Source organism: Cherax quadricarinatus, chromosome 87 (genome assembly GCF_038502225.1).
Source record: "Cherax quadricarinatus isolate ZL_2023a chromosome 87, ASM3850222v1, whole genome shotgun sequence".
NCBI lineage: Eukaryota > Metazoa > Arthropoda > Malacostraca > Decapoda > Parastacidae > Cherax > Cherax quadricarinatus.
The window spans coordinates 3418949-3444513 of NC_091378.1; the positions used below are offsets into that span (position 1 = coordinate 3418949).

A 25565-nucleotide genomic window follows, 5' to 3' on the forward strand; every position below is an offset into this window, starting at 1 on the left:
TCATTGTAATCTGTGTACAGCACTTAAAGCTTACTTACTGTGCTCTCTTCTACAGTCTCTCCCACTTCAACATTTAGGTCACCCATAGTTATTCCCTTACTTGTTTCAACACACACACACACACACACCCACCATAAACATTCACTTACAACTTCCACAGTTCCTCTCTTCTACACTCAACTCACCCCCGAAGTGTGCAAACACTTATTATAACTTCGCATCTCATCTATATCTTAATCCACATAATTCTTGAATCTAAATGCAAATTGTATCATTTTATATCACAACACAATAATTATCTCAAAAGTATTTAGAATTTGTTGCACTTTGATATGGTTATTTTGCAGAAGTATGGATCTTCTTTCAACAGACCAGTCGTATTCCACCGAGGCAGGGTGGCCCAAGAGGAAAAACGAATGTTTCTCCTTTTAAATTTAGTAATATATACAGAAGGGGTTACTAGCCCCTTGCTCCTGGCATTTTAGTCGCCTCTTTTGATACACATGGCTTATGGAGGAAGAATTCTGTTCCACTTTCCCATGGAGAAAAGTCTGGATACTTATATGTAATGATAGTTCTGTAATTGTAAAGGTAGGGATACCTGGATTTATAAAAGCCATGGATGGAGTTTATATTGCTTGTTAAATATGAGTGAGTGGAGGCAAATGGTTTTTGGGACCTGATGAGCTGTTGGAGTGTGAGAAGGAATTCAGGGAAACTGGTCAGTCAGACTTTAGTCCAGGAGGTGGGAAGTACAGTTCGTGCACCTTGAAGGAGAGGTGGGGATATTTGCAGTTTGAGAAGGCCATTGAACTGTAGTATCTGCTTGCCTCCGGTGAAAGTGTTTCTTTTTCAGGTCACACTACCTCTGTGGGATACAACCAGTTTGTTATAAAAAATTACAACACTATGAATGGAAAAATTTTACCAAGGTTCTCCGAGATACTTGTTTTTGGCAAAATTGGCAATATGTTTTTGTTTTCTAAGTGGCGTGTCTTCCCATGGGATGAGTGGCATTGTCCCTTGGATCAAAATCTAAAGACCTCACGTACTATCTCTATCCTCACTTTTTATTATATAGGGTATTTAAAACATTTGAATTTTTTAATAGATATTTGGCTGAAACGATTCTATCACTAGTTTTGTACCCTTTCAGGCTTGATGATTTAGATCAAGAAAAGGATGGCAGCTGCAGGGTTTTGATTGAGAAAATGGTGAGCAGCAAGCCCTCAGAACGCCCGCCCACCTCAGCTATTCTCAAACATCCATTCTATTGGAGCCCAGAAAAAATTCTTGGCTTCTTCCAGGTGAGTTACTCTAGTACTGTATGATCCATATTAGCTTACCATTTATTTTGAGTTAAATAATAATAATAGTGAGAGATGATGAAAATGTTTTTTATCATTATTATTATTATTAATAGTGAACCTCATTGGTTATGTCCTGGCAAGGCTGGGTGACCCAAAAAAGAAAGCACCTCCAACATCATTCATTCTACTGCTGTCTTTTCAGAATAATTTTTTACTTCAAATTTGCAGGATGCTAGTGACCGTGTAGAGAAGGAAGGCGGGGACAGCATGGTTGTAATGAACCTGGAACGAGGAGGTGTGGATATTGTCCATGGAAACTGGAGACATCACATGCACCCTATCGTAGCGGAAGACCTACGTAGGTTTAGAGACTATAAGGGCCGCTCTGTGAGAGACTTGCTTCGTGCCCTCAGAAATAAGGTAAAGAGAAAACTTGTATGTAGTATAAGGTGCTCCTCGACTTACAATGGTTCAACTTACGACATTTTGACTTTCCGATGGTGCAAGACCAATTACTCTGGAGATGAAACTGAAGATAATTACCCAGCATGTAGGCAGCAAGTCCATAATTTTTTTAACATACTGGTCATCTCCCACCAAGGTACGATGACCCAAAAAAGAACCACTTTTACCATCATTTACACTATCATTGTCTTGCCAGAGGCATGCAGATACAACAGTTTAGATGTCTGTAACTTGTAATCATTTATTTACTTTTCATTACTGGTATTTACTTACAGTAATTATTTATTTACTTTTTCAGTGGCAGTAGTTATTTATTTTTTTACTCGAGTCTTGGAGGTGGGAAGTACAATGCTTGCACTTTAAAGGAAGGGTTGGGGATATTTGCTGTTTGGAGTAACATCTGAACTGTCATATCTGTGCACCCCTGCAAAGACAGTGATTATGTGTGAATGATGGTGAAAGAGTTTCTTTCTTTTTTGGGTCACCCTGCTTATATATTTTTGACTTTTGACGGATTCGTCGGAACGTAACCTCATTGTAAGTCGAGGAGCACCTGTACTTTTAGTGGGATAAAATATGGTTCTTTGGCTGTAGCAAGTTGGATCTTTTCATTAAATTGGCAAGAAAAGGTATAAGCTCTAGGAATAATTACAAAAAATTAAATGCCATTAGTTAACAAATTGTATCAAATTGCAGAGGAATCATTACCAGGAGCTTAAAGAAGAAGCCCGGTTTGTGTTTGGTCGCATCCCGGATGAATTTGTTGCATACTGGACTGATCGCTTCCCTAAACTTCTGCTGCACACCTGGTATGCTATGAGGTGTGTCAAGACTGAGCCACTCTTCAACAAATACTATGATGAGAATTACACTTTCACTCAGGTTAGTAATATATCATGTATAAGATGTGTATACCATTGGTAAATCATGTGTGTAACTATGGGCTTTCTTCATGCATAACTGAATATCACCCATCTCTGTACAAACACTGTATCGTGCATGAGCATGTTCGATAGGAGTGAATGGAGACAAATGGTATTTGGGACCTGACGATCTGTTGGAGTGTGAGCAGGGTAATATTTAGTGAAGGGATTCAGGGAAACTGGTTATTTTTATATAGCCGAACTTGAGTCCTGGAAATGGGAAGTACAATGCCTGCACTCTAAAGGAGGGGTTCGGGATATTAGCAGTTTGGAGGGACATGTTGTGTATCTTTCATCATCATTCAACACTTTCACCTCACTCACACATAATCACTGTTTTTGCAGAGGTGCTCAGAATACAACAGTTTAGAAGCATATACAGTGGACCCCCAGTTAACGAACTTTTTTCATTCCAGTAGTATGTTCAGGTGCCAGTACTGACCGAATTTTTTCCCATAAGGAATATTGTGAAGTAGATTAGTCCATTTCAGACCCCCAAACATACACGTACAAACGCACTTACATAAATACACTTACATAATTGGTCGCATTTGGAGGTGATCGTTAAGCGGGGGTCCACTGTACGTATAAAGATACATTTAGTAATACAGATGGGTTCCTCGGAACATAACACCATAGTAAGTCGAGAAGCACGTGTATATACAGATGGGGATACTAGCCCCTTTCTCCTGGCATTTTAGTCGCTTCTTACAACATGCTGTTCGACTTCCCCATAGAGACAGTAGTTATATATTTACTTTTCATATATTCATGTTTGATTAATGATATTTTCAGCTCATGATAGGTTCCTCAGAATATAATCCCATAGTAAGTTGAGGAGCACTTGTACATACAGAAGGGATTACTAGCCCCCTTGCTCCTGGCATTTTAGAATGTTACGTATTTATTTCCATCCATTTTGCAGGTCTTGTGCTCACCTGATCAGCCTTCCTCTCAAAAAGTACAGTATCATTTTTAATGAGGCTACTGCTTACTGTTTTGTAGGAAATGCTGCTGATAAGCATTTTTAATTATTTGTATCTCCTAGTCTTATCTTGCTCTGCCACCTAACTGTACTTTGTCCTGTAACCTGTTGCTCTTTTATTTTCTGGTGTACTTTGTGTCCTGTAACCTGTTGCTCTTTTTATTTTTTGGATTATGTCTTTTCTGTGCATAGTTGAATGACCCTCTCATATTCAATTTTTTCACAAGTATAGTACATTAGTAGAAGTTGGTATAGTTGCTGCAGTTGTAGATGTTGTTTTAGTTATTGTTTTTGTTAGCTTTTTATTGCTATGCACTGTCATGTGTATTAAAGTCTATTAAATATTTTTAATTGTTTGAGCGTGCTCGTGCATGCGTGCTTGAGTTATGTGTGTTCGTGTAAGTAGCGCAATATTTTGTTTTGTGTCACAGAAGCATCCAGAAATCATCGAAAGTTATTTTAATTTATCTGAAAGCAGTAAGGCTATCTGTGATGATAGCATGAACTGAGAGCCTTGGTGAATACACTTAATAGCTGTATACTATATGGATACTTGTGAATTGAAACTACAATGTAATGGCCAGTGTTTACTATATATTTATGGCAAGAATTACATAAATTCTTACATTTGTAACTTTTTTTATTTATATATTATTGTTTTAGTGTAATCTGGCTTAAGTGTCACATGAATATAGTGAAATAATTTTCAATAGCATAATTTCTTACAGCCTCCATGGGGAAGTGGAACAGAATTCTTCCTCCGTAAGCTATGCGTGTCGTAAGAGGCGGCTAAAATGCCGGGAGCAAGGGGCTAGTAACCCCTTCTCCTGTATAAATTACTAAATTTAAAAAGAGAAACTTTTTTTTTGGGGGGGGGGCCACCCTGCCTCGGTGGGATACGGCCGGTTTGTTGAAAGAAGAATTTCTTACAGTGCATTATATACAGATTTATGAAATTTGTCAAAATGCAAGTGTATATATAAATTTTTTTGAGTGCTTATATTAAATCTTTCAAGATACAGTACTTGATGTTGTAAAAGCTTAATGAAACCTGATTGTTCATTATTATACAGGTACTCCATAACTTACAATGTGGTTACATTCTGAGAAACTCATAATAAGTCAAAAATATTGTTGTTAAGTCGAATGTGAATACAGCCTCTCCTCACTTAGCAACATACTCGTTTACCGACGACTTGGACTTACGACGGGCCCTCTGACCAATGTGGATACCTAAATAATGTATATTAGAGTTGATTTCCTCTATTCTTTTTATTACAGTATGCAGTACACTACTGTATAAACATTTAAAAATATACCAGAAATGTTATAAATGGTGCAAAGATGACATTAAAACAATACCAAAGATGGTTGACACAAACCCACTACCATTATAGTATGATCCTCACTTAGCGACAAATTCGTTTACCAAAGGAACTCTGTCGTTAAGTGAGGAGAGGCTGTATATGCTAAATACATAAATAAATACTGTCATTGAATAGGTAAATAAACAAAGTACTGTAACTAACTACCAATACTGAAAAGTAAATACTGTAAATGAATACAAGTTACTGACTTGCTGCCTTCATGCTAGGACATTATCTTAAGTTTTATCTCCAAAGAAATTGCTTTCACACCATTAAAAAGTCAAAATATCACAAGTTGATCCATTGTAAGTCATGGAGTACCTGTTTGTTTATGTATGCCAGTCTGATAATGATATTATCAAGAGTTATTTAAAGTTAAGAACACACACACACCAGTGAAATTAGACATACACTGCATGGACCAAGCCATGGGGGCATTGACCCCTGGAACACCCTTCAGGTGTACTCCAGGTGTCATTTTTCTTGGTCCGGTTCATAATTATTAGGTCTTCCAGTTAATGAGTTGTATTGCTTTCAGGATATTCAACATGAAAACTATGCATTTGCTCCCAACAATCAACATTGGGTAGGAACTTCTAGCAGTCGACCTGGAACTTCCATGGAGGATCAACAAAACTTTCCGTTTTCCTCACTGGATGCAGCATTACAACGGGGACCGACGAAAAACTCAAGAAGTTCCAATATAAGGGAAAGTCAAGAGGAGGCTGCCCCTCGTTGGATTATACGAAAGCCATGCAATACTTTTGAACCTCAGTATAAAATACTAGAGATAAGAAATACTGAGGGTTTGTGGAGAAGACCATCGGATACGACAGATTTCAAGAACATGCAGCAGGATAACAGAATTGAACCGATTATGGAAAATAAATCAAGTCCAAAAGATCAACCGCAACAAGGGTGTCAAGACAGTCAGGAGATATTACCGAATCAGGAATGTGAATGCTCAATGATAAGCAGTGTCAGAAACACCAAAGGCGATGCCAGTGAGTCTAGTGATAATACTGAGCCTATCCAAGACCAGGGATGTGCAGCAGTGGATGATGGTGCTAATACAAGCACCAATGATGTAAATGAAGTTGCTCAAAATGAGCAATCAGACATGAGGAGAAATGCATCGCAGCTGCGTTTTAGGGCAGTGTCGACAACACCCCAGAATGTATCAAGTGAATCGGAAAAACAAATCAAATTTGTCACGGGTGTAGGGAAAAAAAAAAAGACAAAAAGAATTGATATTGACAAGAGAAAATAAATATATTTTAATAGAAACATAAATCTATGTTTCTCATGCTTTTAAGAACAAACTATTTTTTATAATAATGATAAGGAGAAGTTGTTAGACGAGGTTTAACGTACCTAAAGTGTGTTAGCACCTGTTAGCTCATAAAAAGCCTTATGTACTTTTTTTAACTTTATAACACCCAGCAAACTTTAAGAGGTATTCTGTGATACAAGTGCCTGGCTCTGTTTACCTTTCTAACCATTATTTTATAAGCTCCAGATTCCATCTCACACCATCTCTGTACTTGAGTTTCAACACTCTCATTGGGTCACAACTGCCACCTTCTTAATGGAAGCTTTCATAGCTTGCCACCAATTTTTTTTTCCAAGATCACATGGTTTTTTCATGTAAACCCACCATTTTGAAAAGGATACTTCAGTATCAGCAAAAATGGTTGACCTACAACTGATCTATTTTCTTGAATCTTCTCTTCATACTAACAAATATCTCAGTGGTAGAATATTATGAAGATTTAGATAGATAAAAATAGCAGGGATATGCAGAACTGTACAGTGCATAAAATGTGAAGCAAAGCTCAGGTTAATGAGTACCAGTACAATGATTCCATGACAAAAAAAATGAACGGGATTTTGAGTGGTCTGTAGGTGCATCTTGCGCATGTGGACATCATACATGTATATATTGTGTTTGCAGAGTGAAATTCATTCAAAAATAATATGATAGAAGAAAGAAACTTACAGCAAAGCAAGCTTTTATATACTTTAAATGGACGTTAAATATTGTGTAAATAAAGGCTTGTTCTGCAGTACAAGTTATTAACTTGTCATATATTGGTGGTACAAGGTCATTAACTTTCTCATTTATTGCTTTGTTGAATGAAATGGTGGCTATATGTAGACACGTGCACATATACATGTATCTTGTATTGTACATAATCAGTAATCTTTTCCTCCCTAACATCCTATTCTCTGAACCTGCACAATTTGCATAGTTTTAACATACCTAAATATAACGGTAATTTTTTTCAATATACTGACCATCTCCCACCAAGGCAGGGTGACCTAAAAAGAAAATGAAAGTATAATGGTAATATTTTAAAGAAATTTCCCCACAGGAGAAAGTGATAGGAAAAATGCCTGAGAGATGCTCTGTGTAAACAAAAGTGAGTCTTGTGTACAGAACAAAGGTGAAAGTACCTGCTGTAGCTCATGTGCTTAACAAGTGAAAGCTGCTAATGCTGTTGTCGTGTACATGACGACTTTTGAGATACTCTACCCAATAATTATTTAGAACAATGCACTAAAGAAGAATGGTAACCTTGTAAATAGAAATCAGTTCTTTTTTAACTCTATGGCCATCTGCCAAAGCAGGGTGACCCAAAGAAGAAAATGCATTCACCGATATTCACTCAATTGCCAGAAGTGTGCTGACATCACACTTGGACTAACCTCCAACTACAACATTCCCCCACCCCTCCTTCATAACTTCTCAGATTTATTTCTGATTTTTTATGGTTTGTCCCTAGATACACTGACATTTAGGGCAATGAACGCAGACTTGGCTGCATCAACAGATATTCACTGTCAGTCTTTCAGAGTAGAGTCACTTTTTCAGTATTTTCCAGTACTAACCCAAAGACTGAAACTTGGCAAAAGCAATGATTTGAATTAGAGAGCAACAAACTGATTTTTATCTAACTAATTAGTCTGACAAACCATGGAACAGGTGGGGTTTGAACCCATGGTGAGTGACTCGCTTGCCATGGCTTTAAACCCACCTGGTCTATGGTTTGTGTCCAATCGTGTTATTACGATTTCGTGCATTGTAATTAGGTTTTTAGTCATCTTCGCATTGCTGTCAAGTGTGAAAAAGTGTTTTTGTATATTTACGAATTGGCCTCACATGGCTCTTGCATACATACCATATATGGACAGATGTCTGGGGGGCTCCTCTGAGGATACACATGGACAAATATCTCGCCCTCTCTGAGGATACATATGGACAAATGTCAGAGGATTGCCAGATAGCTCAAACAATTCACCACATTTTAATAGAAAAGAAAGTTTGTTTCTATTGTCTTATCTGTCAGAGAGCATGTAGAATTTATTTTCTGCATTTCCAGTGCCCCAATGCACTTGCTATAACTGTCTTTCTCACCAAAATCCCCACCTTGCATGCATACTCCCTCTGACAATTTAACACAGATTAACCTCTTGCACCGATTGTGCTAATTTTACACCCACACTAACCTCCATTAACCTCTACATGTACTACACAAACCACCTCTCTCCTTTATGACCCATACAAGTTCCATACTTGTTTTCCAACATGCACAGCATGCTAGCGGCTCTCTTTTGTGCTTAACAATATTTCATGACATGTAAACATTTTGTACACTGCACAAAGAAAGTTTGTTTCTATTGTTTATAATTTATTATTTTAATCACAGTATTAAAAGGACGTGAGCTGTAATTTTAGTTTTTTATGATTATTAATTTTCCAACATTTTTTTTACAAATATTTAGCAATTATTAGCTTTTTCTGTACTTAATTAAAGCTACCTTCCTTTTGGATTAATTCTGATTATAACCCCCCACAGGTTTAGCACTTCCCCATAAATAAAAAAAAATCATATTATAAACAAACATGGACATTAAACTGAAATTTTGGAAGTCATAACATTCACACACACATACAGTAGTGACCAGCGAAGAGGCAGGGCCAGGAGCTGTGTCTCAACCCCTGCAACCACAAATAGATGAATACAGTGCTGATATTTTTTGTTTATCTATTAGCCATATTTGGATACTGGTTCGTTACAATATTGAAAATTGTGCTGTGCCTTTTATATGGTTGTGAGGATAGACTGTTTCGAAGAAAAATATATTAATCCATTCAGAACAAGCTTTTTTTATATACAGTGGACCCCCGGTTCTCGATGTCATCGGTATCCGATAAATCCGGTATGTGATGCATTATATCGCAAAAATTTTGCCTCGGTTCCCATTAAAAAACCCAGTATACAATTCGTCCGAGACGTGTCCACGTGTATGCCAGTGTTTACAAGCCAGCTAGTGTGCTTGCATCTAAGGATACATTCGGTACATTCCATATTATCACAGTGTTTTTGGTGCTTGTTTCTGCAAAATAAGTCACCATAGGCCCCAAGAAAGCTTCTAGCACCAACCCTTCGAGAAAAAGGGTGCTAATGACTATTGAAATGAAGAAAGAGATAATTGCAAAGTACGAAAGTGGAGTACGTGTGTCGGAGCTGGCAAGGTTGTATAGTAAACCCCAATCAACCATCTCTACTATAGTGACCAGGAAAACAGCAATCAAGGAAGCTGTTCTTGCAAAAGGTGCAACTGTGATTACAAAACAGCAACCGCAAGTGTTAGAAGATGTTGAGAGACTGTTATTGGTGTGGATAAATGAAAAACAGATAGAAGGAGATAGCATCTCAAGCGATCATTTGTGAAAAGGCTAGGCAGTTGCATGACGATTTGGTAAAGAAATTGCCTGCAACTAATGGTGATGTGAGTGAATTTAAGGCCAGCAAAAGTTGGTTTGAAAGATTTAAGAATCGTAGTGGCATACATAGTGTGATTAGGCATGGTGAGGCTGCCAGCTCGGACCAAAAAGCAGCTGAAAAATATGTGAAGGATTTCAAGGATTACATAGACAATGAAGAATTTAAACCTGAACAATTGTTTAATTGCGATGAAACAGGCCTGTTTTGGAAGAAATTGCCAAGCAGGACCTACATTACTCAGGAGGAAAAGGCACTCCCAGGACATAAGCCTATGAAAGATCTTCATTAAAGGTAAGTGTCATGTATTCTATTGTTAGTAGAGTACTACAAACTGTGCATGTCTTCTTCAGTTTGTGTGCATTGAACTTAATATTTCATATGGTAAATTTTTTTTTTTCATACTTTTGGGTGTCTTGCATGGATTAATTTGATTTCCATTATTTCTTATGGGGAAAATTGATTTGCTTTCCCATATTTTTGGTTTACGATGAGCTCTCAGGAACGGATTAATATTGCAAACCGGGGTCCACTATATTTAAGATGAAACAATGGCACTTATGCTCCTTGGAAATTGCCAGTGAAACTGGTCAGCTATTTTTTTAAGACTCGAGATAGCTTTCACTGCCTAATTAATGTATAGTTATTAAGTAGATGAACAGAGATGGGGTAAAGGAGGTTTTGTGTGTGAGGGGCTTGGCCTTCCGGCAAGCGTGCGTGAGCGTATTTAATAGGAGTGAATGTAGACAAATGGTTTTTAATACCTGACGTGCTGTTGGAGTGTGAGCAAAGTAACATTTATGAAGGGATTCAGGGAAACCGGCAGGCCGGACTTGAGTCCTAGAGATGGGAAGTACAGTGTCTGCACTCTGAAGGAGGGGTGTTAATATTGCAGTTTTATAACTGTAGTGTAAAGCACCCCTCTGGCAAGATGGTGATGGAGTGAGTGATGGTGAAAGTTTTTCTTTTTTGGGCCACCCTGCCTTGGTGGGAATCACCCAATGTGTTAATAAAAAAAAATAAAAGGTCAAATAATGTTTAATTCTGTCAAGAAAGCTTATATTTAGCTTTTTTTGTGTGAATTGAGTTTAGAAGCCAAAAGCTGTTGTCCAATCTTTGCTCATTTGAAAAAACTCCCTACGATGCCACCCATGATAGTTAGGTAGCACACCAGGCTAGGTGAAGAGGAGCAGTAAAATGTTGGGAGATTTGCCCACATGTCTCACCCAACCTGGGTATCCAACCCAAGTTCCTTTGATTGTGAACCAAGTGCTACACCAAGTGCTATGACCATCAGTGTTTATGGCACTTTGTATATAGATATTTATGTATTTTTTTTTAACACGCTGGCCGTGTCCCACCTGGGCGGGGTGGCCTAAAAGGAAGAACAAAGGTTTTTCTTTTTTTCAATTTAGTAATTTATAGAGGAAAAGGGGTTACTAGCCCCTTGCACCCAGCATATTGGTCACCTCTAGTGAAACGCATGGCTTACAGAGGAAGAATTATACTTCTTGAGATAAATCCAAGTAATCTGTTAGCCTTGTTGCACACACTTAGGCACTGCTGCCTTGGCTTTAGATTTCTGCTTACCATGACTCCCAAGTCTTTTTCACATTCTGTATGATCAAGCTCTACTTCACCTAGTTTATAGCTTCGAGGGTTATTTTCATTACCAAGGACTAGTACCTTACATTTATCAACATTGAACTTCATCTGCCATTTTTCAGACCAAGACATTAATTTGTCCGGATCCTCCTGGAGTTCATTGCTATCCTCCTCAGAATGAATCATATGGCCTATCTGTGTCATCAGCAAGTTTGCTCATGTCACTCGTAATCCCTTCGTCGGGGTCATTAATGTAGATTATGAACGGGGGGGGCCTGAGATTGATCCTTTTGGAGCGCCGCTGGTGACTAGTCCCCATTCAGATTTGACACTTATGTACAGTTTAGGATTCAAATTAGACAAGTTTAGATTTAGAAAGGATATAGGAAAGTACTGGTTTAGTAATAGGGTAGTTGATGAGTGGAACGGTCTGCCTAGTAAGCTAAAACCTTGGGTAGTTTCAGATTTAGGTTGGATAAGTACATGTGTGAGAGGGGTTGGATATGAGCGGGACTTGCACGTGAGTAAATGGAATTGTCAAAGCTTATTGCTTGGGTAACATTTATTCTGTTAGTGAGTTGGACTTGCGAAGGACCTGCCTAGTAAGGGCCAATAGGCCTGCTGCAGTGTTCCTCCTTTCTTATGTTCTTATGAGCTACAGGCTGTGTCATTTTTGCCAGAGGATATATGCAAAATGGTATTCTGTCAAACATGATTATGTTTTTGCATTTTTTACACGATACATGCTTTGTGTGTTTACATGCACTCACATAATCACGCACACATACGTACATATGTACTTATATACACACATGATAGCTATGAAATTTTTGCTCTGAAATTTTAACATTACTAAAGTTTTATTGACTTTAGTGAACTTAGTGGTATTCATTGGTCTTCAAGTACTTGGAATATATTTTTTCAAGTGCATGGGGTTACACATAAAATTTATATACTGTATATATATATATATTACTTCACTAATTAAAAGCAAAATTTTATTAATTTCCTCAAGCTATGGCACTATTAATGTTAATTAGCATTCATTAATATTGAGGTGATAATTTTTAAATAAAGAATATTTCAAAGACAACACATACATAATGTATCTGAAGATATTACAGTAATACACTATAGTATACCATAAACCTTATCCCGGATATTTTGATGTTAGTGACCTAAGATTAGTTTATGGTACTCTCGTATATTATCTTCATTTCATGTGCACTTTATCTGATAATACTGTATTTGAACACTGTTTTATGTTCTCCATGTTTTCATGGTAGATTTAATTTAAATGGAATTATAGGTTTCTTTAGCCTAATGGCATTTAGCTTAACATAAATTCATTGGGGATAAATACATTAAGGAAGGCACCCAACAGCCTGGTTGACCAGGCTCACACCAGACTAGTCTGATCCATTGCCGGGCTCTGAGAGTAGTAAGACTCTCGAAACTCATCGAAGGTACCCATTAACAACCACCTTTACTCCAATTAAGGGCAAATGTTTTGGTGACTCACCTCAGTCTGGTGGGTCCATTCATGTCCAGAACCATCAAAGGTACTAACCAAAGGCAGATGTACTATGAAACTAATGAAGCTTGAGTTTCAGGGCCCCTAATCCCAGAGGGGCCTCAGAAGCAACTTTAACCCACATTGCTTAAAAGTTTTGGGTCTATTGTATGAGAAGGGGTTGCAAAGAGGCCCCCTATAACAGGTCAAACTTCAGGCCCCCAGAAATGTAGGTTTGCCACCGGTACCAACACATTGACTAGGCTTGTGTGGTAGACTGGGGTAAACTTACTAAGCTGGTGTGCTACAGTGGTGTGGTAGACTGGGGTAAACTTGCTACCTGAATTTCCTATTTTGTGACTTAGTGAAACAGTGCTGTGTTTCACATGTCTTGAATTTTGACTTAAGATTTTTCTATAAAATGCATTTTTATCATTAAGCATGTGATGCCCCCTACCCACCTAATAAAAAAGTTTTTCAGGTTCAATAGAGATTAAATTTTTACGATTGTCCTGTAAAACCTGTGTAAAAATTAACGTAAGTTAACTCAATAAATTTAAGGACATTTAACTTATTTCTTAAGGTGGGTAGAGGCATCTTGAAGACAAGATCTCATACTTTTATGATTCGTTACATTTTCCTATAGAAATACTAATATGGAAACTAATTGACGTTAATATAAATGGTTATGGAAAGAAGTCAAGTTGAAGAATGAGACACTTATGTAACATTTTGGAATCTTTTTCCGGCCAGTGGCTTCTTCAGTCCAATACAGAGAAGAACAGTGGAAGATGAGGAGTTTGAGGTAATCAGTTCTTCAGCCTGAAGTTGATTCCAGGCCAAAGGACTGATTACCTCAAACTCTTCTTCATCCTCAATCATTCTTCTCTGTATTGGACTGAAGAAGCCACTGGCTGGTGAAACATTGCCACAGTAAAGATTCCGAGATGTTACGCAAGTGTCTCATTTCGTCTAGTTGATGTTGCATAAGCCCTCAGGGATCTAACATTAAAGTTAGGTTGTGGTGAATTTCAAAATATAGGAGGCATTTTCTGACGTAAAAGGTTTAAGGGGTTGGTTCATGTCATATTGGGAGCTGCACGCACTGCATGACCCATGCAGTTTTAGCTTTTGCTTCTGTAATATGATTTTATCATATTGGGAACTAGTACATGAAAATTCAACTGAGATGAAAGTTTGTTCTTTCAGCTTTCTTCAGTTATCCTTTTATATCAGTTTCATACAATATGTAATACTTTATACACAGTACTTGATACTTAAACCATTAAGGTGGTCAATGGTATTGTATATGTACTTCATTTTGGCAGTGTTGATACTTAATTGTCATTACACAAATAACCCGCACATAGGTGAATGAATGACTTCTTCATAGTTTCATTCTCCTATTTGTGGGATATTTATTACAGCCTTGGTATTGTGCCTTTTCATTCTTTGTTGTTGTATTTCCCAAATGTATAGGAGGTACACTGTATGTTTACTGGTGTCATTTAAAATATTTTGATCAACAGATTAATCATTTATAAAACTACGTACAACCAACTAGAAATAATGGAGCATGACTTAATTTTCTCCATAAAGAAGTGGAACAGAATTCTTCCTCCATAAGCCATGCGTGTCGTAAGAAGACTTTTAATTTCAGTCACAAAATTTCCCTCTAGTCATTTATTAGCAGTAATTATTTGTAAAGAATTGAATAGAAAATCTTGACGGCGTGCTCCGTTTATAATATAATTTTATACTTATTGTTTTTTTATTTATTTGGATTCAGGAGTTGCAATGAGTAGCTGATTTGTGTATTCATAACAAATCCACAAATTTGAGATGAACTTCCGATGGCAGTATGGTCAGTTGCGTCTTCAATTTTTAGCTAAAATATGCATATAAATTGCTGACAAATATAAATTATTGACACACATGATTTGGCTTAATTTTTCCCATAAAATGCAATTGTAACAGCAGTTTTGATTAAAAGTGTGATAATTTATGTATTTTAACTAAAAAATAGATTATGGGCTAGACAAACCAAAATGTCCTGTAGAGTTTCCTCTCTGATTTGTTGATTAGTTGTGAATTGTTACAGCCACTGTAACAATTCACAACTAATATGATGATGATGATGATGATGATGGGTTGCCACAGAACAGCATCTAAATTAATATCTTCAAATTACAAATAGACCAATATTTTCATAGTTGTTGGATGGGGGAAGAGCACAGTTGTCAATAACTGAGCTCCCCTCGAGCCCCATTGGAGTGGGGAGTTTGCTGGCTTGGCTCCGCATGACCTCAATGATCTGCCATGCTCCCACTGTAGAGCATCGGCACCAGACTGTCACTGCAATTATCCGTCCTGTGCCAGAGATGGTGCAGCAACCCTAGGATATGTAACCCAATCCTGAAAGAATTAAAAGGCACAATACCGTGACTGGAACAATACACAAATAACCTGCACATGAGAGAAAGAAACTTATGATGCCGTTTCAGTCCAACTTGGACCATTAACAAGTCAGACCTAAACATCGTCATAAGTTTCTCTCTCCTATGGTGTGGGTTATTTGTGTATTATAACCTAATCCTCATTCAGGAGGTAGAGATGGGTCATCATCTGATTATGACCCATGTCAAGGCTATATTTCTGATGAATGTATGAACAAAAGTCGATCTTTAGTTGACATGTAAATTTTCTTTCTAGTTTTTAGTTTACATGAAGCTTTTCCAAGAAATGTTTGTTTTATGGCCCATGTTTGAAATTTTAGATAATCTATTGTATAATGTAAGTGAAAATGCAGCCAGTTTTCCCCGTGAGTCTTATGCTTCAATTATGAATACGTATTTTGAAAACTTGTTTCATATATACTCTTATGATATTTCTGTCTAGCATTCAAGTTTTAATTTGATTCAGTAAGCATCGGGAAGAATGTTTTATAAGTTTATTGTCACATCTGGTAAGTATATTTAGGTACACCTACACATACACAACTATTATACATAGTAACATATGTGTAAATTACCTAAGATAATCCAAAAAAGTCAGGCAAAGTGTTTTGATAATTAATCTTTGAAACATTATCTTGTAATATATAATATCACTGGGAAAAACATTTGTCTGCATTATAGTTAAGGTTTAAAGTATCATTGTAAAAAACATTGTATGTTTTTTCTCCTCGCATTGAGTAAGGCTTTTGGGTTGGAATGTGTTGGGTTGTTGGCTGAATTATTTTTTTTTTTTACATTTTGAATCAGAATTAAATCATTTATTCCATTATATAGAACTGTAGGATGTTATAAATTGCAGCCAGGTCTCAATTAGTGAGAGTTCGAATACAGCGAATTTTGATTTAGTGCAAAATTAATTAATGCAGGTTTTCCCTTGAACTCTTCAAATCATATACAAAAGTTACATATAATTTGAATAGCACAAATTTGAATAATGAAACGACATCACAGGATTCATTTTTTTAACACACTGGTCGTCTCCCACCGAGGCAGTGTGACCCAAAAAAATAAACACTTTCACCATGATTCACACATGCCAGAGGCATGCAGTTAAGACAGTTTAGATGTCCCTATAAACCCCTCCTTTAGAGTGCAGGCACTGTACCTGCCACCTCCAGGACTCAAGTCTGACTAACCGGTTTCCCTGAATCCCTTCACAAAATAATCATTATTTACACCAATTGAGACTTGGCTGTATGTCTCCTCTGATACTAGTAAAGGATTCTTTTCTCCAGGGAATTGGAACAACCCTCATTTTCCCTGAATCAAACCAGATTACTTTCCATTCAAGTACTGTGTGACCCCTACAGGTTTAGCACTTCCCTATAAAAATAACAATAGTCATAATATGAATTGTCTTACATTATTTTTTCAGCTCTGTAGTGTTATTGAGAGAGTATATCATTTAAAGGTGAATATTTTGTATAAAGGTTAAGACTATTTGTATATATCAGTAGAATGTAAAAATTAAAAATAGACCACACATGTTGCCTTAATATATTTACTGCAAATAAATATTTTAGCCTGCATTAGAATAAAATTGTATTTAAATCCATGTAACTTATATCCGTGGTTAATGTTCGGGTTACTGAATAATTTAGCATTATCCTTGTTGCTCTTTGGATCTATAAATGAGAAACTTTTTGTTTTTTCTTTTGCAGTCCAGTACATGTATTTCAAATTTTTTTAAGTAAATTTAAACATTTTAAGGAAATTTCAATTTTTCCATTAAAACCAAGATTCACAAATAACCTGCGAGTGGGAGAATGACCACAACATTTTGGTCCAACTTCAACATTTACTAGTTAATGGTCCAGTTTGGACCAAAATGTCGTCACAAGTTTCGTTCTCATATGTACAGGTTATTCACGTATTGTTCCAGTCACATATTATGCCTTTCTATTCTTTAAATCAAGATTATTTACTTGCCACATTTGATAGGAAGGAGCCTGAATATTGAGTGTATGAAGAACAAAGAGGCACAGTACAGTAAGTCCTTGACTTACAAATGCATTGAGAATCTTCTGTAGTGTGTATAATATCATTGTTATATCATTATTGTGTATAATATCATTATTATATTATTGTGTATAATATCGTTTGTAAGTTGAAGACTTCCTGGATTATGAATATTATACACAATTCAGGAGGTCCTCAATGTGTCTGTAAGTTGAGGACTTACTGTACTGTGACCAACAATACACAAATAACCCACACATAAGAGAGGGACACTTACAACATTTTGGTCCATCTTTGGTCCAAGTTGGACCAAGACGCCATTATAAACTCCTATCTGTGGGTTATTTGTGTATTGAGCATATGTATTATACAATCATTATATTAATTTTATACTTGAAATGTACTGTATCAATTTCTAGCAACACACAAGCAGATGTTGGTGCAAAAGCTATATGTATTTCATACTGTTTATTGTAATGCAGTACCGATGCCCGATATAGTATACTATACCTCACTTGGCGGGCATCGCACATGACATAAAAGGTGCTTTTATATCTCATGTTGTTTGTTATAGTGTCTATTGCATATTGACATTAAATACAGTTTATTTTATCTATGTATTTGAAATATTCTAGCCTAGAAAACCTTGAAAAGCAAGCTATTGTTTTTGGAAGGTAAACCTCGGAAAACAGTCTGTTCTTTTTAGAAAGTTAACCTCGAAAAATGGACTGTTGTTTTTGGGAAGTAAGTCAATAAACACAAGCTGTTGTTTTGGCAAGGGAAAGAACAAATTTTAATAACTTCTGACTCCCATATTTAATTTAATTTAAACCTCGTGTATTTCACACTTGAAAATACAAAAAAATACGTATTTTAGAATTTTTTAGGTGTGTTATTAAAGAATTGCAAGCTATATAATATTTTATAATTTGTATTTGCATGTAGTGTTTTATATATTTTTATAAGAATTTCACTACATGAATTGTAGGTGGATAAACATATGTGGTATGTGACTGGGTATTATATTTGTATGAAGTATATTGCACTTTTCTGTTCTCTGACAGTGGATAGAGAATAAATATACAGCATAAAAGAAGAGTTTGCATTTTGTTTATCCTTTTTCCGCCCCAATTGAAATAGTCACAGTAGCAGCAAGGCGTCTGAATCATTCATATTACAACAAAATTCTGTCTTTGGAGCTATCATTCAGTCTGATTTCAGATAACACTCTCCTTTCCACTGTTTCAGTGCTATATGCAGCACCTGTATGATCCTTATTGGTTTATCACTTAGTTTTGACTGTACAGCCTCTCTTCACTGAACGACAAAGTTCAGTTCCTAAAACCACGTCAGTAAATGAATTCGTCGCTCAGTAAGGAACATACTATAATGGTAGCGAGTTTGTGTCAACCATCTTTGATATTATTTTAATATATTTAATATATTTATAGATGGGGTTGTAAAGGAAGTAAATGCTAGGGTGTTCAGGAGAGGGGTGGGATTAAATTTTGGGGAATCAAATTCAAAATGGGAATTGACACAGTTACTTTTTGCTGATGATACTGTGCTTATGGGAGATTCTAAAGAAAAATTGCAAAGGTTAGTGGATGAGTTTGGGAATGTGTGTAAAGGTAGAAAGTTGAAAGTGGACATAGAAAAGAGTAAGGTGATGAGGGTATCAAATGATTTAGATAAAGAAAAATTGGATATCAAATTGGGGAGGAGTATGGAAGAAGTGAATGTTTTCAGATACTTGGGAGTTGATGTGTCGGCGGATGGATTTATGAAGGATGAGGTTAATCATAGAATTGATGAGGGAAAAAAGGTGAGTGGTGCATTGAGGTATATGTGGAGTCAAAAAACATTATCTATGGAGGCAAAGAAGGGAATGTATGAAAGTATAGTAGTACCAACACTCTTATATGGGTATGAAGCTTGGGTGGTAAATGCAGCAGCGAGGAGACGGTTGGAGGCAGTGGAGATGTCCTGTTTAAGGGCAATGTGTGGTGTAAATATTATGCAGAAAATTCGGAGTGTCGAAATTAGGAAAAGGTGTGGAGTTAATAAAAGTTTTAGCCAGAGGGCAGAAGAGGGGTTGTTGAGGTGGTTTGGTCATTTAGAGAGAATGGATCAAAGTAGAATGACATGGAAAGCATATAAATCTATAGGGGAAGGAAGGCGGGGTAGGGGTCGTCCTTGAAAGGGTTGGAGAGAGGGGGTAAAGGAGGTTTTGTGGGCAAGGGGCTTGGACTTCCAGCAAGCGTGCGTGAGCGTGTTAGATAGGAGTGAATGGAGACGAATGGTACTTGGGACCTGACGATCTGTTGGAGTGTGAACAGGGTAATATTAGTGAAGGGATTCAGGGAAACCGGTTATTTTCATATAGTCGGACTTGAGTCCTGGAAATGGGAAGTACAATGCCTGCACTTTAAAGAAGGAGTTTGGGATATTGGCAGTTTGGAGGGATATGTTGTGATATTGGCAGTTTGGAGGGATATGTTGTGTATCTTTATATGTGTATGCTTCTAAACTGTGTATTCTGAGCACCTCTGCAAAAACAGTGATAATGTGCGAGTGTGGTGAAAGTGTTGAATGATGATGAAAGTATTTTCTTTTTGGGGATTTTCTTTCTTTTTTGGGTCACCCTACCTCGGTGGGAGACGGCCGACTTGTTGAAAAAAAAAAAAAAAACCTTTGCACCATTTATAACATTTTTAGTATATTTTTGAATGTTTTTACAGTAGTGTACTGTATATAGTAATAAACAGAATAGAGGAAATCAGCTCTAATATACATTATTTAGGTATGCATACTGGTCAGAGAGCCTGTCATAAGTCCGAGTCGTCGTTAAACGAGTACGTTGCTAAGTGAGAAGAGGCAGTATCCCACCAAGACAGGGTGGCCCAAAAAGAAAAACAAAAGTTTCTCTATAAATTTAGTTATGTGTACAGGAGAAGGGGTTACTAGCCCCTTGCTCCCGGCATTTTAGTCACTTCTTACGACATGCATGGCTTACAAAGGAAGAATTCTGTCCCACTTCCCCATGGAGATAAGAGGAAATAAACAAGAACAAGAACTACCTGGAGTTTACCTGAAGAGACTTCCGGGGGTCAACGTCCCCGCGGCCCGGTCTGTGACCAGACCTCCTGGTGGATCAGAGCCTGATCAACCAGGCTGTTACTGCTGGCTGCACGCAAACCAACGGGGTGTGTGAGAGTGAGGTGAAAGTGTTGAATGATGATGAAAGTATTTTCTTTTTGGGGATTTTCTTTCTTCTTGGGTCATCCTGCCTCGGTGGGAGATGGCCGACTTGCTAAAAATAAATAAATAAATAAATATATATATATATATATATATATATATATATATATATATATATATATATATATATATATATATATATATATATTTTTCCAACAAGTTGGTCGTCTCCCACCGAGGCAGGGTGACCCAAAAAAGAAAGAAAATCCCCAAAAAGAAAATACTTTCATCATCATTCAACACTTTCACCACACTCACACATTATCACTGCTTTTGCAGAGGTGCTCAGAATACAACAGTTTAGAAGCATATACGTATAAAGATACACAACATATCCCTCCAAACTGCCAATATCCCAAACCCCTCCTTTAAAGTGCAGGCATTGTACTTCCGTTTTCCAGGACTCAAGTCCGACTATATGAAAATAACCGGTTTCCCTGAATCCCTTCACTAAATATTACCCTGCTCACACTCCAACAGATCGTCAGGTCCCAAGTATCATTCGTCTCCATTCACTCCTATCTAACACGCTCATGCACGCTTGCTGGAAGTCCAAGCCCCTCGCCCACAAAACCTCCTTTACCCCCTCTTTCCAACCCTTTCGAGGACGACCCCTACCCCTCTTTCCTTCCCCTATAGATTTATATGCTTTCCATGTCATTCTACTTTGATCCATTCTCTCTAAATGACCAAACCACCTCAACAACCCCTCTTCTGCCCTCTGACTAATGCTTTTATTAACTCCACACCTTCTCCTAATTTCCACACTCCGAATTTTCTGCATAATATTTACACCACACATTGCCCTTAGACAGGACATCTCCACTGCCTCCAACCGTCTCCTCGCTGCTGCATTTACCACCCAAGCTTCACATCCATATAAGAGTGTTGGTACTACTATACTTTCATACATTCCCTTCTTTGCCTCCATAGATAATGTTTTTTGACTCCACATATACCTCAACGCACCACTCACCTTTTTTCCCTCATCAATTCTATGATTAACCTCATCCTTCATAAATCCATCCGCCGACACGTCAACTCCCAAGTACAGTGGACCCCTGCATAACGATGGCATCACATAGCGATTTTTCCGCATACCGCTTACTTTTATCGCAAAATTTTTGCCGCGCATACCGATTAAAAACCCACTCACCGATTTTCGTCCGAGACGCGTCCAATGTGCCCTCACATGTGCCGCCCGTCCCATTGTTTACCAGCCAGCCTCCGCGGTAACATCCAAGAATACACTCGGAATATTTCGTATTATTACAGTGTTTTCGGTGCTGTTTCTGGAAAATAAGTGACCATGGGCCCCAAGAAAGCTTCTAGTGCCAACCCTGTGGTAAAAAGGGTGAGAATTAGTATGGAAATTAAGAAAGATTTTGAAGGGTTTGGGGCTAACCCTGAGAAGCCTATGCCAGTTGTGGAATCCATTGTGCCTACTTCAAAGATTAAGGAAATGTGTGCACAGTGGGTTGAACTGCAAACCTTTATAGATGAAAATCACCCTGACACAGCTGTTGCAAGCCGTGCTGGTGACTATTTCAATGACAATGTTGTGGCCCATTTTAGACAAATCGTAAAGGAACGGGAGGTACAGAGCTCTATGGACAGATTTGTTGTGCGACAGAGGTCCAGTGACTCTCAAGCTGGTCCTAGTGGCATTAAAAGAAGAAGGGAAGTAACCCCGGAAAAGGACTTGCTACCTCAAGTCGTAATGGAAGGGGATTCCCCTTCTAAACAGTAAGAAGATAATGCTCTCCCCTCCTCCCATCCCATCAATCATCACCAGATCTTCAATAAAAGTAAGTGTCATGTAATTGTGCATGCCTTTTTCAGTTTGTGTGTATTAAAATTAACATTTCATGTGGTAAAAAAATTTTTTTTTCATACTTTTGAGCGTCTTGCACGGATTAATTTTATTTCCATTATTTCTTATGGGGAAAATTCATTCGCATAACGATTATTTCGCATAACAATTATCCCTCTTGCACGGATTAAAATCGTTAACCGGGGGTCCACTGTATCTGAAAACATTCACTTCTTCCATACTCCTCCTCCCCAATTTGATATCCAATTTTTCTTTATCTAAATCATTTGATACCCTCATCACCTTACTCTTTTCTATGTTCACTTTCAACTTTCTACCTTTACACACATTCTCAAACTCATCCACTAACCTTTGCAATTTTTCTTTAGAATCTCCCATAAGCACAGTATCATCAGCAAAAAGTAACTGTGTCAATTCCCATTTTGAATTTGATTCCCCATAATTTAATCCCACCCCTCTCCCGAACACCCTAGCATTTACTTCTTTTACAACCCCATCTATAAATATATTAAACAACCATGGTGACATTACACATCCCTGTCTAAGACCTACTTTTACCGGGAAGTATTCTCCCTCTCTTCTACACACCCTAACCTGAGCCTCACTATCCTCATAAAAGCTCTTTACAGCATTTAGTAACTTACCACCTATTCCATAAACTTGCAACATTGCCACATTGCTCCTCTATCCACTCTATCATATGCCTTTTCTAAATCCATAAATGCAATAAAAACTTCCCTACCTTTATCTAAATACTGTTCACATATATGCTTCAATGTAAACACTTGATCTACACATCCCCTACCCACTCTGAAGCCTCCTTGCTCATCCGCAATTGTACATTCTGTCTTACCTCTAATTCCTTCAATTATAACTCTACCGTATACTTTTCCTGGTATACTCAGTAAACTTATTCCTCTATAATTTTTACAATCTCTTTTGTCCCCTTTCCCTTTATATAAAGGGACTATACATGCTCTCCGCCAATCCCTAGGTACCTTCCCCTCTTTCATACATTTATTAAACAAAAGTACCAACCACTCCAACACTATATCCCCCCCTGCTTTTAACATTTCTGTCATGATCCCATCAGTTCCAGCTGCTTTATATATATATAATATATATATATATATATATATATATAATATAAATATATATATATATATAATATAAATATATATATATATAATATAAATATATACATAAAAAGACTTCAAGGAAGAATATTTGGATATATATATATATATTTTATTTTTTTTTTTTTCAACAAGTCGGCCGTCTCCCACCGAGGCAGGGTGACCCAAAAAAGAAAGAAAATCCTCAAAAAGAAAATACTTTCATCATCATTCAACACTTTCACCACACTCGCACATTATCACTGTTTTTGCAGAGGTGCTCAGAATACAACAGTCTAGAAGCATACACATATAAAGATACACAACATATCCCTCCAAACTGCCAATATCCCAAACCCCTCCTTTAAAGTGCAGGCATTGTACTTCCCATTTCCAGGACTCAAGTCCGACTATATGAATATATATATATATATGAATATATATATATATATATATATATATATATATATATATATATATATATATATATATATATATATATATATATATATATATATATATATATTTGTCTCAGATATGCAAGATTTGACCTTAATGGGTTTAGTGCTTTCCCTTGATTACAGTGAATAAGTTTACTCAGTGGAGCAGTTCTCTAGGGACTGCCCTGTGTTGGATGTCTAAGTGGTCATGCTAACCATATTTCAAATAGCTTTTTTTTTTACACCAGTATGGACTACTGGAAGTGTCGAGACTCAATAACTGAACCTAACATATTCCTCATTACCCCTGAAGTGAGGCACTTCTGATCTAAGGAACTGAAACTATCCTCCTTATTACTTTTCTGCAATATACAGATGATATAGTTTACATGTAATAAAATAGTTAGGCACAAGCACTTGGTTTTGATTATAATAATAATAATAATTGTTAGATCACTAGAATGTGGTGCATTTCAGGCAGACTTATTAGGCATTGTATAACCTTATGAGTTTAGTGCTTCTCCGTAAGTATAACAATAATAGATAATTGAGAGACCATAAGGCTTCTCTAGAAATTGCCTTGGTGTTGGTGGAAGCCACATAACATCCATCAAGTGATTCAGGGAGACAAGTTACCATAATCACACACTAAGGTGGAAAGTATGTCCGTATATATATATAATGTTAGTGCTATGTGTTAAACACTCCCCATTACTGTAATAATAGCAACAGTGCACATTAAAAGCCATTAACTATGTCAGTGTGTGTGATCATGAATCACAGCTTAACCTTGGTTTACTGTAGCAAATCATATACTCGGCTTTCACTTATTTCTGCATGCTGTATGACCCTTTCAGGTTTATCACTTAATAATAACAAATCTTAGGTTAATGTAGTCCTTGACACTGAGTGATTTGTGTGATAGAGCATGTATGTAATTAATGCACCCTAATCTAAATAAGTCACTTTGATGTTTTGGGTTATTCTAGGCAATTTACATATATTATGTAAGATAATTGTAAGCATCCAAATTTCATGTAATTGTACCTGAATAAACTTAATGTATTAATGTAGACCTACAAGCTGTCTTGTAGATGTGCAATTTCATTTCTGCATAAGGTCATTGTTTTTTCAACTGGGCAAATGTTTATTTTCCATTGTGTGCTGCTGTAATCTTGTGGCTACATGGAGTCTACGTGGAGAGTGTTCCGAGGGTTAACGCTCCTGCAGCCCAGTCCATGACCAAGCCTCATAGTGGATCAGGGCCTGATCAACCAGGCTGTTACTGCTGAACACACACAAACCAAGGTGTTTGTGTGTGCTGACCACACAAACAGAATGTCAGTACCTGATCAGCCTGACTGATCAGGTACTGACATTAGGTGCCTGTCCAGCTCCCTCTTGAAGACAGTCAGGGGTCTATTGGCTATCCCCCTTATGTATACTAAGTAAGTGAGAGGCAGTTGAACAGTCTTGGGTCCC

General features: G+C 37.2%; 1 protein-coding gene across 4 annotated transcripts in view; it reads left to right on the forward strand.

The window, feature by feature from the left end:
- Ire1 (serine/threonine-protein kinase/endoribonuclease Ire1) overlaps positions 1 to 18531 on the forward strand; it is a 58670-nt gene extending 40139 nt beyond the window's left edge. For 2 of the 4 annotated variants that reach the window (XM_053798558.2, XM_053798559.2), the window contains exons 16-20: positions 1157 to 1307; positions 1539 to 1730; positions 2472 to 2657; positions 3624 to 3659; positions 5589 to 18531. In XM_053798558.2, the coding sequence (XP_053654533.1) occupies positions 1157 to 1307; positions 1539 to 1730; positions 2472 to 2657; positions 3624 to 3659; positions 5589 to 6320 (1297 nt within the window). In that variant the 3' untranslated portion in view covers positions 6321 to 18531. The remainder of the gene's footprint in view (positions 1 to 1156; positions 1308 to 1538; positions 1731 to 2471; positions 2658 to 3623; positions 3660 to 5588) is intronic. The other 2 variants (XM_053798561.2, XM_053798560.2) reach the window with 1 other exon arrangement.
- Positions 18532 to 25565: the final 7034 nt, after the last annotated feature.